The sequence below is a fragment of the Ceratotherium simum genome, chromosome 17 (genome assembly GCF_057802395.1).
Source record: "Ceratotherium simum simum isolate JZ-2026a chromosome 17, ASM5780239v1, whole genome shotgun sequence".
NCBI lineage: Eukaryota > Metazoa > Chordata > Mammalia > Perissodactyla > Rhinocerotidae > Ceratotherium > Ceratotherium simum.
In genome coordinates, this window is record NC_141916.1 from 30,908,006 (window position 1) to 30,924,432 (window position 16,427).

At 40.6% G+C, this 16,427-nt stretch overlaps 1 protein-coding gene across 3 annotated transcripts in view; it reads right to left on the bottom strand.

The window, feature by feature from the left end:
• BICD1 (BICD cargo adaptor 1) overlaps positions 1 to 12,764 on the bottom strand; it is a 212,160-nt gene extending 199,396 nt beyond the window's left edge. For 2 of the 3 annotated variants that reach the window (XM_087442584.1, XM_087442585.1), the window contains exon 1: positions 12,013 to 12,762. In XM_087442584.1, coding sequence (XP_087298710.1) covers positions 12,013 to 12,225 — 213 coding nt within the window. In that variant the 5' untranslated portion in view covers positions 12,226 to 12,762. Of the gene's footprint in view, positions 1 to 12,012 lie in introns of all 3 variants that reach the window. The other variant, XM_087442586.1, reaches the window with a different exon arrangement.
• Between the last annotated feature and the right edge of the window lie 3,663 nt (positions 12,765 to 16,427).

Consider the following 16,427-nt stretch of genomic DNA (forward strand, 5'->3'; position numbering starts at 1 on the left):
TTGGTGTCCTATCGAGCACAGCCAACACATCATCATTATTATTATTATCACCATCACATCCATCATTTATTGGGTGCTTACTATGTGTCAGGGACTGTATTAAATGTTTTACATGGATTTTTCTTTAACATCCATAGTTACTATCTTCCTCCATTTTACAGAGGAGGAAAGTGAGGTTCATAGAGTTTTAAGTATTAGCCTAAGATCACACAGCTACTGAACGGATTCAAATACAGTTCGTCCTGATTCAAGAGCCCATGATCTTTCCAATAAAATGTCATAATCATATTTATTCATGTCTATTGCCTCCAGCAGTAAATAACTAGCTTAAAAATAAAGACCATGTCTTCCTCATTTTTGTATACCCAACATAATGCTTGGCATATAACTGATGCTCTCTAAATATTTAAAATATGAATGAGTAAATGAATGAATGAATGAAAGACTAGCATTCATTCCAGTCTCACAGGAGCTAGAACATCAGTTGTGGCACAGAACCAGTAATGCAATGTTGAAACTGTCTTTATGTCACCTAGGGTCTACTAGACGGCTCGTCTGGTCCAGAATAAGGACAGAGAGTAGAACAGAGCTAGGTGAAGATTGAGGTACAAAGAACCAGGCAAGTCAGCACAGTGTGTTTTTTAGTAAACCGTTATAATTAGTCAAACAAACGGTTATTTTTAAAACAAGTGGTCTATTCCAAACTTTTTTTCAAAATAGTTGGCTGTCTTAATAACTTTATTTTTTTTCTAGCCTAAATCAATGCAATACCATAAACATCTATTAAACATTTGCTATGAGGGAAAAAAATAAGAATGTAACATATCTCATGAGCTACCAGGTTAATTTAAACTCCTTTTCCACGAAGGAGGAAATACAGTCTTGCTTGAATGTATACACAGGTTATCTCAGTGGGAAAAAAAAAGCACAGACCTTTGTGACTCCTTGGCTCAAAATCCTCCAAAAGTTTCCCATCTCACTCACACCTAAAAGCTGCTCCATCACTTCACCCCCATTCCTTCTCTAATTCACCCACTCTTCACTCCCTCACTCAAGCCCCTCTTTGCTGTCCCTTCTCAAGGAAGCTTTCTCTGACTATCTATTGAAAATAGCAACCTTTCCCCACTTCACATGCCACCTCCTCCTCTCTCCTCTGTTTTCCTCTATACCAGTTAGGACCATCTAACATTCAATTTTATGTATTCATTATTTATTGTCCCCCTCCTCAAGAATGTAAGCTTCCTGAACATGGAGATTTCTGTGGGTTTGTTCTCTGCTGTATCCTTAGCACCCAGATGTGTGCCTAACACACAGGAGGCACTAAATATATCATTATTGTAGGAAAGAATGAACGAACCATTATTTAGCTTTCTGGAATGACCTATTTGCTCACAGTGCTCACTTTAGTGTCCCTTTTCCAAATTTCTAAGTCACATTGGCCTCAAAAATTAAAATGCAACTTAAAATTTTTTCACTTGGAATTGATCAAGAACGACCAAAATCTCATTGGTCTAGAGGTCTTTTCATTGTCTTTTCCTGAAATGTCTTACTGTGACCATTGTCTAAAAATGTAATTGTGGTTTTGAGATCCTGGTCTCAATTTTAGCAAATAATAGCTCATATTATCCCAAACACTTCAACATGACTTGCAAAGATATATTATTTATTTTGCTAAAATGAAAAAAGCACATAAAACTTGATTGGAAATAACTACAGTGATTAAGATAGAGGACCTGAGAACTCTTAAGAAAGGATTCTAGTTCTAAATTATTATAAATATTAACAAAAAGGAAATCTTGTTGTTCAGATCATTAGAACTAGATCATTAAACCACAGTTAACTCTGAATTACCAACGCTAATCAAGAACCTTATCAATTTTTAAAAAATGATCCAAAGAGTTAACAACTCAAAAGGTATTTATAATTGGTTTTTGAATACATTATAGTATTTCCTTTTGTTCTCTCTAATTGCTGCTTTTCCTTCTTAGTTATATTTTCTTGAGATTTTGATCTTAAAGGCTCTGTGCACACACCAGCATTAGCAGAAAGAAAACCACACTGTGATTTATAGGGTAAAAAATGGCCGTGAATGCCAAAGAGATAATCTGCAAGGTGACAGTATCGTCAGCTCAACAAAAGAAGTCACATACAAGATTAGACTCATCCTGTCTCCATCTAGTTGCCTCACACCGAGGTCAACTTCAAAAAATCTCCTAAACTTTCTAGAAAATGGCAATCAGTGAGCCTTATCAACAAGGCACACCCATGCTATAATATAAACCTCTTTCAGTTTCAAAACTTGATGGCTAAGGGCTCTTCAACAGCAGCATTTGATTCCACATTAGTCTGCAGTATGCAAGAGAAAAACAAAGACCCATCATTCTGAACCTTCCATTACAGACCCACGCCAAACTGTGCAACAAACATTCTTAAGGAAATTGCTACTGTTATTGTGTACTTCCCATAAATGTAAACAGGCTTCTTATTTTCAACTCTAAATTTAAAGATAAGAACATAGCAGTTAAATATTACATTTTAAGTAGTGCTTTTCCTCCATAAAATAATGTTGGAAAACAGTAAGCATGTATAACCAAAAGAATAATTGAAAACAACCTCAGAAGGTAAAGATTACTGCATCAAAGTAATTCTTTTTTTATATCCTATTTCTAAACTTGTCAAGTTGGTATAAACAACTGTAAGCAGAATAAAGCGACGAAGCAGACATAACAAAGGAGACAAATAACTTTTAAAACAAACTTGAAACAACCCTGAAGAAGAGAAAATGAAACAGTCTAATTTAACATACATCTCTGTCTAACGTAGTTCAGTTTTTGATGATGTTTGTTGGTTTTCTGAAAGGCTTTACAGTGTCTTCGTTTCCAGAAAACAGAGAAGAAAAGTAAAAAAGACTGCGCAATTAAGGTTTATATCTTAGCTCCTAACTTCCCAGCTTTTCTTACCAAACACTTCTATTCCTACAGAGTCATTTACTCCCAGAGTTGGAAGTATCTAGAGGAGAAGTTTTCAGACCTGGCTGCACCTATTAGGTGGGGGGTCAGGGGGTAACATCCTGAAGCCCTGGCTTCACCTCCAATGACTCTGATTGAATTGTCTTGGAGTGGGGTCCAGGCAGCAGTATTTTTATAAATCACCAAGGTGATCCTATGTGTAGTCTGTACTGAAAGTCACTGGTTCTGACTCATCTCTTCTTCTTTTTTTTTTTTTTTTTGTGAGGGAGATCAGCCCTGAGCTAACATCCACGCTAATCCTCCTCTTTTTGCCGACGAAGACTGGCTCTGAGCTAACATCTACTGCCAATCCTCCTCCTTTTTTTTCCCCCAAAGCCCCAATAGATAGTTATACGTCATAGTTGCACATCCTTCTAGTTGGTGTATGTGGGACACCGCCTCAGCATGGCCGGAGAAGCGGTGCGTCGGTGCGTGCCCGGGATCCGAACCCGGGCTGCCAGTAGCGGAGCGTGCACACTTAACGGCTAAGCCACGGGGCCGGCCCTGACCCATCTCTTCTAAAAGAAGAGATCAGGAGGGTATCTAGGCTTTGCTCAAACACTTTCAATGTTGAGACTCAAAACCTCATTCGAACAATCTAAAGGCAATATACTACTTTATAGATGCTCATTTTTCAAATAGGAATGGTTATTTTTATAGGGCATGATGACCTATCATTTCCCCTAACAACTACAGAGTTCCAAGATACTTGCACTTGTCCCTCTTCCTAAAAATCACTTCCCCCAATCTCCACATGGCCAGCTTCTTCCCATCATTCAGGTCTGGGCTCAGATGTCACCCCTGGGAGAGGCTTTTCCTGACCATGCTTTCCCCAGCAAGCCTCCATCTCTTCACTCATGGCCGTCTCCCATCTAAAGGGTGTGTGTTTCCTGACTATCACCCAGTCTGAAACAGAAACTCCATTCAGGCAGCTCCATCTTGTCAGTCTTGTTCAACGTTGTATCTTCAGCAAGTGGCACAGTCCCCATCACAGCAGCCACTCAATACAAATTTTTTAATGAATAAATGAACCAGAACAAGATGTAATGGGAAATCTAAAGCAAAAAGAAAAACTCAGATTGGTATATAATGTAAATAGTTGACAATGCAGATTATAAAATATTGGACTAAGTGTAAATGACAAAATATATAATCACATGTGTGCACATATGTGCCTGTGTGTGTGTATAAAAACAAAGATCTGGAAGCTGCAGACCCCCCTCACTGCAACTATGTAGCTTCAAAATGTATAAAGTGTCACTGACACTTCCCAAAATTTACAGATATAGTCATAAGACTTTATTATGCATCAGTTTTTTTCTGAAAATCAAGCACAACATAAATCAAAATTAAGATAAACTTTTGATACACTTTGAAAACATTCCAAATGTTCAAAAGTCATAAGTACTGTGAAATGCTAAACATTAAAACAGAAAAATATAACCATGTTGGAAACACTATGATCGAGTGGTGGAGAAGAGAGTATAAAAAACATAAACATATGAACTTACTTGGAACATCCAGAATGATTAAAAAACTCAGACTAGGACGGGGACCTTAGAGATTATTCTATATAAACCCCTTTCCAAGGGTTCATATTCTATATGAACCCTCCAGCCAGTACTCCCAGCACATGGTTAGCTAGCCTCAAACCTTTTTGGTGACAGGGAACTCACTACTTCATAATAAAGGCTGCCTCATTCATTATTGGACAACTATACTTGTTAGTTCTTTATTTTGATCCAAAATCTGGCTTTCAGGGGACCCACTGGGCCTCGCTCTGCTCTCTGAAGCCAAGTACAAATACGTCAGTGAAAACAAACAATGAATCAATTCCTTAACAGTATAGGCGTGATTAGAGAAGTGAATCCAGAAGGGAAATGAGTTTGGGCCAGATGTTCAAAAGAGAACTATGAATTGTTTTTTAAAAAAAATTGTGTACAGAGTACAAGTGTGAAAATAGGTGGGTTATCCTGGCTGGAGCTGAGCAATGAGAATGGAAGTGGATTGGAGGTAAAATATAGAAAAGTTGATGCATAAACCCAAAGGCTAGGTGAAAATTATTGCAATTAAGCAAGATTATTCTGTACTTTGTAAAAGACGGAATGAATTTGAAAAGGACAGGTAGATCAATAAGGAGACTAGGTAACTCTAAAACACAGCATCACAGAAATTTAGAGCTGATAAAAATCATAGAGATTATCTATTCTAACCCCTTAATTTTACAGACAAAGTAATTAAATCCCAGGAGGGAAAGGTATTCTTTGCCACTCATGTTCCTTTCCATCATAACAAGGAAGAACCCTTTTGCTGAACAATTTCCTGTCTTGTGTCCTCTTGTTCCCATTGCCCACATAACACACTGAATCTGAGATGCTGTATAAGATCCTAACCAACTATCTCAAAACTCAACCATCACAGAGCAAGGATGGGATAACGTAATGAGGCCCAATTGCCTGAATCATCTTGGCTTCTCACCAAGACCCAGAATACACAGGATGTAGCCACCCTGCAGGACCGACTCTTGCCAGCCACGGAAACCAGCCACCTATTATGCTGATACACCTACCTCCATCACCAGCCAAGAAGACAAGGAATCAAAATCCCTGCTAATTCACCCACAAAACTTTCCATCTTTTCCCTTGGTATTATTACCCAGGCCAGCCATGGGGCAACCAATTCCATGAGGTTTTTTTACACACACCTACACTTGTTTTCTCTCTTGCTTACCACCTAAGCTATCCTCCAGGCAGAACCTGGCCATCTCCTCCCCTCCCACCTCCCACTGTCGCCCACACTCCCTGAGGCTCTCTGGTTTTCTTCCCTAATCTGTCTGATTTTCTTCGCACTTGAAACATCAGTGCCTTAAAAATGCAGTCCTGTTCTAGAAATATCTGCATTTTATTTTTGTTTTTTGCTGAGGAAGATTTGCCCTGAGCTAACATCTGTTGCCAATCTCCCTCTGTTTTTTTTTTTTTTGTTTGATGAACATTAGCCCTGAGCTAACATCTGTGCCAATCTTCCTCTATTTTGTATGTGGGTTGCCACCACAGCATGCCTGACAAGTGGTATAGGTCCGCGCCCAGGATCTGAACCCACAAACATGGGCCACAGAAGCGGAGCGCACCAAACTTAACCACTACACCACGGGGCCGGCCCCAGAAACATCTCCATTTTAAAGGACATACTATTAATGAAAATCTCCAGGTTGCAGAGTACTATGTATGGCATGATCCCATTTTTATAAAAACAAAAGAACAACAAAAAACCCTGTGTATGAATTCATATGTTTAAAGATATTTAAAGCAAATATAAGAGAATACTCACCAGAGTGTTAGCAACAAAGAATTGGTGGGAGAGGAAGGGGAAATTATTAATCTGTACATGCTATTATGTAACTTGGATTGTTGCCATAAACTGTCCTAATTACACAATGGTAATTTTTAAAGAGCAACCAATCTCTCCTGACAAAAAAAAGGAAAAAAAATTTTAAAGCGCTAATGGAATTTCAAGTATCAGTCAGCCAGGAGTGAGTGCTGTTGCTCCCAGCCCTCTTAACCTAGGAGGTCAGCAAGGGCTAGTTTTCCACTTAGGCTGCCCTCGGGGTCCTCACTGTGCCAGCCCAGCCCCTTGTTTGTTCCTTTGCACATCTAATTCAGCACGTAATTAAACTGACATTGGTGAAAACATTGTTCAATTGTTCATATCTTCCATATTCCGGAAATTATATTTGAATAAAATGACAACCAATTGCACAAACTATTCATTTGTTTTGTTAAACTGAGAGGTATTTGAATTTATCACACAATTTACACCTCCCCTCACAGAAAACATGAATTAAAAGGACTCCTATAACTTGGCCATCAACCTTCCCCTCTAAAACTGCCCTTACCCCATAGTACCTTCCTTTGTGAATGCAACCACCTTCTATCCATCCTGAGAAGATTCTCGACTCTACTCTTTTTCTCACTTTCCACATCCAGTCACATCCAACACCATGTTCCACCGTACACCTCCTAAATAGCTCTTAGGTTTGTCCCCTCCTCACTAGCCCCACTGCTCCTGCACTGCTTTCAATTCACCCTCTGTGACCAACACTGTGACCTTCTAAATTGCACTTGTGGCTCTGGCTGAGATGATTCACCCTCTGAGGTAGTATGGTGCAATGAAGAATGGGCTTCTTCCTAAACCAGGTTTCACCATCTAGCTTTGCAGCCTTCAGAAGAATCCTTAACCTCTCTAAGACCTACTTTACTTTTCTGTATAATTCGAGTAATATCTACCTTGTAAAGGATTGTTATAAGAATTAGAGATAAGGCATGCAAAGCACCTTGTCCTAAACGGAGCTTCGTACATAGTTCAATGTTTTATTATTCTTATTATTTTCTTATCTGTAAAAATGGGCAATAAGCCTCTAAGTTACTTTGAAGGTTAAATGAGATAAGATGTAAGGCACCAAACACAGTTACTAAGTGTCTCCTTTCATTTCCTTTTAATGGTTCCCCATCCCCAAGAAAAAAATGTGGCCACTGCCACTTTCCCAATTTCATCTCTTGCCACTTGACTTTACATCCCTTCTCCTTTAGTGTAATGAATTATTTAATAGTAAGACTATGCACCTGTTCATGCCCTCCTGCAAAGCCATTTTTACACGTACAACCTTATGTGTGAGAAAGTCCTTTACCATATATTTCAACATGCAAGTAATTATCATATGTTCAAATGTGGAATGCAATATCCATAAAGTACAAGCGTATTTAAGAAAATGATAGTGTAGAATATTTGTAAGCATGAAATTCTGAAAAAATCTTCAAACCACGGCTGCTGTACACCATTCACGTAAACATGGTGAATGTCATGAAAGACTCTAAAATCTTGCTAAATGATATCTGAGAAATAGCTCTGTCAGAGATGAAATCTTGAGTTGAAATAAAAAGAAGTGATGATGCAAGTTAGAGCAATTGGGTCAAAAAAAAGAAATGTGATTGAAAGTCATTATGTTTGTTTGCTGAGGTTGTTTGTCAAGTTTCCAAAAGCATTTGTTGGTATATTTTAGTTTTTTAATTAACTTGCTAATAAATGTGATAATAAATATAATCATTTCTTCTTTAAAAACAATAAGAGAGAAAAAAATACTAGCTTAGGTAAATAAATTAAGTACTAACTTTCTCTATGTTTATTCATAGATTGGAAAAGAAATCTGGAGTTCTTTTTCCCCATATGATTTCATGATTTAGAATTTACAGAGATAAAGAAGCTAATAATCTTCCCAAGCATATAAGGAAAGAAAATTAGTTCTGTTTAAAGATGAATCCAGACAAGTAAATGGCTTTCATCAGGTCCCTAATGTGACCATCTCTAAAAGTGTATAAGTTCAATGTTTATTTCTTGAATGATGTAACTACAGCCCTGAAAAAGCAAAAATTTGTCTTCAGGAGGAGAAGCTGCTCTACGCCCAGAAAGTGCCTCTTCCGCAGCTGATGTCTATCCTTGGCGTCAGGGATGAGAAAATGAATTGAAGATTCTTAGTACATAGTCAACTATAACCTAGCTGCAAAACTTTCTAAAGTTGTCACACGGATATGTTTTCTAAAATGCTACCAGGAATGCTGAATCATTCGTTTCTAAGGAGATCCTTTTAAACTTTACTACATTTTAAATTTCAAACATTTTTTAAGTAAAAAAAAAAAAAATTTAAATTCGGAGTATTTTTTTAACGTATGTATATTTTTAGTTTTCAAATTATTTTAGAACCATGACTCTTCTTCAGACACTATTATGGCCTGGGTGACAGACACGTGCTGATTTACACATATCCCAAACATACAATCAGCCAGGCCAGGAACATAACTGGGCATGGGTGCCCCAGTCACTGAAAAGCAAGCATTATTTGTGAGCCCATAAAACCATGGTCAAGTATTCTAGTGGATATGTTGCTTTGTCCAGCTGCCTAAATATAACATAAAGGAGAACATTATGATGATGTCAGAAGTCATCCTTTTGTCAGATCCTAAGTACTTTTCTTTCGAGTGTGTTCTTTAGGGAACAGAATTACAGCAGTCGTGTAGGCACAGGGCAGAGCCCTGAGTGACAGCAGGCCAGGCCAAAAAGCATCCAGACTGAGGGAAGACATAACTAGAAAAAAATTAATGACTTCATCATCCTGATTTTGCACATCTTCAGGCAACCCTGCTCATTTGTATTATTGTCATAGTGGTACACAGCCTGGGAAGGAGGGCAGCCACATGGTTGGGTGCTGACTCTCGAAAATGAAATGACCTGTAAAGACTAAGCTGTGCTGCTACTCTGCAAATTACTAATGTCCAACTTGGACTTAATACAGTGTTTCTCTGTTGACATTTCCATAAGTGATCCAATTATTTTTAAATGGATCCTATTTGTTGAAAGAGCCTACAAAAAAGCCAAAGATTTCTTTTATACATGGCTTAATAGATATAATGCAACAACACTGTTTACTATATATACCTGAAAATGAACAAAACTTCCTTTTGAAAAATCAGAGCACTCACAAAACGTGTTTTTCAAAAATGGCTTCTACACGATATCATCATTGGAATATCTTAGTGTGCATAATTATTTTGGATTTACTTTTCAAACAGGAAGTATTACTGAGACTGATTTAGCTCATTGAAATAATACTCCCAACTAAAGTATACATCATGTTTAAAGGATCAAAATAACAGGTCTCACTATCAAATCATCAGGTATAATGATTATTTTATTACCGTAAAATATATTTTTATATAATTGTATAAGCCAATTAGGGACCCAAAATTGAATTATATTTAGGCTAAATGCAACTCAAAACACACATGTAAACAAGCACCATTTGGTAAAAATAATCCTGCTAAATTTTTATTAACCTCCTGTTATATAAAACAAAATATGCTTCAAATTTTTATAGAAAAAATTTATAATTGGTATTTGCATTATTCCGTAATAAGAAACCAATGTTATACTATTCCTACAAAACATTTTTTATCTTTTTTCCCATTACTGCTGATGAAAGTAATACAAGTAGTTTTTAAATACTAGTCACTTCCCATACTTCCTAATTTTCTTAGTCTTTCTCTGACACTAACCCATATTGACTAGTGAAAGCTTGATAAAGGCGTGTCTTCTTCCAGTATAAATTTATTATTTCATTAAATATTTACTGCTGGCTCACTATGTGCTAGGCTTTGTATTAAAGACTTTGGATGCAAAGTAAATTAAGACAGATTCCTTGCCTCAAGAGCTCATGGTCTAGTAAAGGCAAAAGAAATTGCATTAAGGTTTACTATTTAGGGCAAGTGCCAATGACACAGAAATATACCTAGAAGAGTTGTTTAAATCAAGCAGGAAGGTCAGTTAACAATTATACTCCAGTTCATTAAACTAAGTATACCTCCTTTATCAAGGAAGTGATGGCTTAACACTGCCTGGTTTACACTTCCTCGTCTTGGTAAAGCAGTGTTGACAGGTGCAGACAACATCAAAACATCTCTGAGATTTGCAATCACCATCCTGTTTCCTAACTCCACAAGGTTTAGCATCATTGAATTTAAACATATCAGCCTAAGACCTAATCAAAATTGGAAAATACCAATAAGTCTAGCTGTTGTTAAGAACAGACATGTGCATGGTAAGAAAAACATGAGCTAGAAATTTACAGCTTGATACACAAAAATCAGATTTCTAGTTGGAGTTTTTACCATATATTTATTTTTTGGCACTTAGGCATCAGAATAAAAACAAAATGAACCTGAAATTATAAATGCTTACCATTTATGTACTAAACTAGAAGGCAAATTGATTAGATATGTCATAAATCATGCTTTTTAACTGTAACAACATGAGACACCCCCCAAAAAAACAGTTTGAGTACGTTATAAGAAAAACATTTCTGATATTATTATATACCAAATTAGAATTAACATTTAAAATGCCAATATGCACCTAAAAATAAAGACTTGCCACATAGAAAAGCAGTGTGTACATTTAAATTTATAACTGGTTACATGTTACCCATAGTGCCTCAGGAATCAAGTAAAACAGACTGAGTTCCTTCAACAATATGTATATTCTTATATGAGTGTTTAATAGGAAATCAAAGCATATTTATTATTTTCTTCCAGTACACTAGCCAGTCTTTAAAAGAAGCCAGATACCAAAAGACTAAAGAGGACAAATGTTATACATGGCCCATGTGTGGTGCTCTGGTTTTATAAACATAGTCATTTCAAACAGAAGAGCCTCATTTGAAATGCACAGCTACCCACAAATTTGATATACACCATTTTTCAGACCATTTGTAGGGGAGTTAAATTTTCCCTGATCAGGGTGACCTTATAAGTCTTGGGCAAGGCCCAGCCTCACTCAAAGGTGAAATCAAGGCAGAGGTGAAATCACTCAGCAGAGTTGTTTTTCTCCTGCAGCCTGATGACAAGAATAACTCAAGCCAGGGAGAAGGAAGCCTGCCCAGCCTTTGTCAATTGGGACTGGCCAGGAGTTCTAATCACAGTTCTCTCTCTCATCAAGGAATAGTTACCTTCAGCGGAAGGCTGAGGTACCACAGATTGTACATCCTGAAATTGCGGGTCCTCGGCACCAACCTACCCATCACCTTTGTGGATTACGGGATTGTCACTGAAACCTGGGTTTGAAATAACAGCAGTTTTGAGAAGTTTGAATTATACATTCCAGCCCAATTGAATGTCGCCTTAGAGTGTTGAGTCTCGAAGACTTATGAATCTCCCTCCCCCACAGCCTTAACAGCCCTTGCCTCCCAAATTCCAGCTTATACATTCATTTCCTGGGCAATTTTTCTCTTGGGGGAAAAACAATGGACTCTTTCAATCTTCTGTTATCAACAAAGGGCTCTAACATGAAGAAACAGGCCTTTCAACAGCATCCTTGCGACTTCTTTATAAATGATGAGTGGGCGTTGGGGGTGGGGGGAATGGACGGGGGCCGAGGAGGGAAGAGGTGACAGGCAACTCACCTCTTTCAGCTGCTCCAGCTCCTGTTTGAGGCTGTCATACTCAGCCTCCAGCTCGTCATACTGCTGTTTGAGGGTCAGCTTCTCTTCAAGCACCACCAGCCCGTACTCGGCAGCCTGGATCTTCTCGTGGGTCGTCTCTGTGAGCTCCTTGGTCAGCCTCTCTATCTCAGTCTTATAATGGTCCACAGTCTGCAATACCTCTTCTGCGGCCATAGCCCCGGTGGATGGAGGCAGGAGGGGGTGATGGGGTGGGGGAGATGGATGCAAAGCAGGCAGGGGAAGGGAGAAGGAAATGGGGAGGGAAGGGTAAAAATGGAAAAGAAAAGTGTGGCTGGATGAATGAGCAGAGCAATGCCCTGACGCTCCTCTGGCAGCAGCAGCTACAGTGCCAGAGAAACTGACGAGAAATGCAACATGGAGAACGCAGGGAGAAGATCAGGGGCGAGGCGGCAGCTGCTGCCGCATGTGTCCTCTGGGCCGGCCCCTGCGTGCGGTCAGCAGCCGTTCGGCATGGCCTGGGCTGCGGCGGCCGGGGGCGGCGAGGGGCTCCGGATTCTGCTTATTCAGAGGCGCCCGGCCGCCATGTCTCCCGGGCAGCGTCACTGCAGTCTCCCCCGGGTCTGGCGCGCTCGCTCCACCTGCTCGCTCTGGCCGTGCTGCAGCCAGTGCGGAATGATGCAGTCTCGGGCCCGCTCCCTCCCGTCGCGCCTGGCCGGGGATCCGAGCAGGGGGCGGGGAGGCGGATGGAGTCAGCGCGGGGGGAGGAGGCAAGGATCAGACGGAAACATCCCCAGGCGCCTCCCGCCCGGCGCGCGGGGCCCCGCCGCTGGCTGCACCGGGGGGCGGGCGGGGCGCGCGCGAGGAGGGAGCCTCTGCCCTGTCCCGCTCGCCCCGGGTGGAAGTTTCTCCCAGGGCTTGCCCTGATGGACGTCCAAGCCCCCGAGAGTGGCCGGGGCGCCCCGGCTCTCTCCTTCCGACGTGAGCCCAAGCTCAGGAAACTGTCTGGAATCGGCGCCTTCCTCAAAGAAAAGCAAACATTAACTAACGCGCTCGGGACCCGCGCATCCTTCTTCTCGCCCCCCGGGCTCGCAGCGTCCTTCCCTGGCCTCCTGCACCCAAACGCTGTGCTTCCACAGCCATCCAGACGCGCCCCAAGGCGCCGGTTTCCGTCAGGTCTTCCCTCTCCCTCCCCCGCCCCCTTTCCTAGCTTGGCCTGGTTCACCTCACACTCTCACCAGTTAACCTTATTACCCCCTCAGGACACTCTTCGCTAAAGATCCCTTGCCCTCATCCACGCTTTCTGTGCCCAGTTTATCACAAGATCACTCTCTCTACTCAGAAAAAGATCTCTCTAAAGCATGCCCCCAGTAAGCCTCTAGATACCATTATTTCTTGCCCCAGTAGTTCTACTCCACGGATTCTTCAATAAGACTGCATGCAATTCCCTATATACAGTATCAACAATACCCTACAATAAACATTTTTAAAATAATAAGAGCTAATAGTTCTTGAGACCATGTGCCAAGCATTCTTCTGAGTATGGTACACGCATTCTCTCCCATCCTAACAATAACTCTGAGGTGGGAACCCTTATCCCCAGTTTACAGGTGGAGAAAGAAAGGCACAGGGAAGTTGAGTGATTTACCCAAAGTCAGGCAACTCTTAAGTGGTGAAGGCAAAATGTAACCTTAGCTCCAGAGCCCTAAACTGGATCATTATGTTGGCTTCACCTTCATTCATTACTAATACAAACCCAGCAACTAAATATCATATGCTCGTAAAATGACCTCTTTAATCAATGTAAAGAGTGATGATGAAGAATCACAAAAGGAGGTGAAGGCAAAGTCAGAGGGAAGGAGAACAAAGAATGGAGACGAGATGAGACTAGAGAACAACCAAGAGGAAAGGAAGCAATAGGAATGGAGAAAGAGTAATATCTGTGTAACTGGGAGGCTGTGGGAGCAACAGACCAAGGGTGTGGCCAGTTCCTCCCCTCTTTCCTGGGTGGCACTTATGACAGAGCTGTTTCTCAGTGGCCAGGAGGTGTTCAACACACACACACACACACACACACACACACACACACACACACACGCAGACAAGCTTTCTGAGTTAGAGAGCAGGACTCAATTCTCCCATCATTTTGTACATGGTAAAGAAAAAAGACAATTGCTGGTGATGTGGGAGGAAGAGCAAATGACAATGACCTTACAAAGCCTTGACTAATTAGGCTCTCTGGATGTGATTTTCACTGCCTCTGGAAACAGACAAAAAAGATTCCTTCCAGATGCTGACAATGACAACAGAATATTCTCTTGTGATTATCTCATCTATAAATAAATGAATGAATGAATGGGGAACACACTTGAAACTTACGACCACCATGAATTCCAACCTAGCAGAGAAGCGGGGATGATAATGACCACATCAGTCCACCTGTGCTGCCTTGATCTCACACTGCAATTGACAAGCCCCTTCTGTGTGCTCCTGTAGTGCCCATCCTCTGCACAATGATGAATGACCATGAACTGCTGAAAAAGAGATGAAACCTGTAACTGCAGTTAGCTAAACTGCCTTCTTCCCGGTATGCACCTGGTCCTCACTCCACAAAGTGTAAACACAGCCCTTCCCAAGGGATCCAAACACCTGGAGCAGATCGCCTGCGTCTCCCTTTCCTTTGGACAGAACTACGAATGGAGTTTGCCTCTGTGACTTTCCTTTCTCTGTGTCCATTGTCGCCCGTTCTCTATGCTCTATCCTGCCCCATTTTTCTGATTTATACACTTTTGTTAGTTTATTCAGTCTGACTTCATTCAGACGTGTTCACTATTCTAACACTTTAAGATTTTGCTAAGTACAACTTTGATCCTCTCTGTGTTAGTATTTAACTTGATGAAAGTAAACTTATCTCCTTGTACACCGTATTCTTCCAGTGCTGCACTGCACACTCACCTATCTCTCTCTCTTCATATATGTCATACATATCATATATACATAGGTATATGTCTGTGTGTGTAGATATATGTGTGTGTGTATATATATATATATCAATGACAAGTATCTAGAAAATAATTTCTTAAACCATTCCTAGAAGCACGGTCCCCTCATATTTCTTTATCCTAGCAGCCTCCAATCACTTATGGAACTTTCTTACATACAAATATTTAGGAAAAATTGTATTTTATGACCTAGTACCTCAAACAAACCTCTCACCAACTTTGTCAGCAAGAACGTTGCTTTCTCTTGCTCTCACTCATTCATTCATTCATTCATTCAACCGATGTTTAGTAAGTACCCATTATGCCCTAGGGACAATAGTGGGCATTGTGAAATCAGTGACCAATAAGATGAGAGTGGTCAAGGGTTCCTGACCGTAAGGAGGGACATCTCCTCCCTTATGTTCTGGGAGGGACAGACAAAAAAACAAACAACAACAAAGATTAATATAATAATTCCAGATTGTGGCAGTGACAGGCAGGATACAGCATAGTGATTAAGCACACAAGCTAGTCTGCTTGGGTCAAATCCAGCTTTGCCACTTACTGGCCCTCTGTGCCTCAGTTGCCTCATCCTTAAAGAGGGGATAATAACATCATCTACTAGTGAGATTGTTGTGAATAGGACATTATTTGACACCTAATAAGCAGTATGTGTGTTTGTTTTTACAAGTTTTGAAGAAAAACAAGGATAAGATTGAGGTTGAAAAAAAGAAATAACAGGGCTATCAGTGGAGAGCTCTCTGAAGCAGTGATATGTATCACTCTTAGTATCTAAGAAATAAGAAGGAATTGGATATGCAAAACGTGGGGGAAGAGCTTTCCAGGAAGATGGACAACATGTGTAAAAGCCTAAGGCAGAAAAGAGTGTGGCGAGTGCAGAGAATAAAAATCAGAGGCTGAGGATTAAAAAGCAAAGGGGACATGGCCTGAGATGACACTAAAGAGACGGGCACCACCGGAGAGAGAGTCAAGGATTGTGCCTGCCTTGCAAGTTAAGCTAAGGAATTTGGATGTGGTACACTTGAAACTAATATAACGTTAGACGTCAATTATATCTCAACTTAAAACATAGTCTTTTTTTTTTTTTCTTGAGGAAGATCAGCCCTGAGCTAACATCCATGCCAATCCTCCTCTTTTTGCTGAGGAAGACGGGCCCTAAGCTAACATCTATTGCCAATCCTCCTCCTTTTTTTTTCCCCCCTTTTTCTCCCCAAAGCCCCAGTAGATAGTTGTATGTCACAGTTGCACATCCTTCTAGTTGCTGTATGTGGGACACAGCCTCAGAATGGCTGGACAATGGGTGCGTCGGTGTGCGCCTGGGATCCAAACCCCGGCCGCCAGTAGCGGAGCGCCGCACTTAACCGCTAAGCCACGGCCCTCCCCAGAACATAGTCTTTTGAAGTGCAAATATTCACA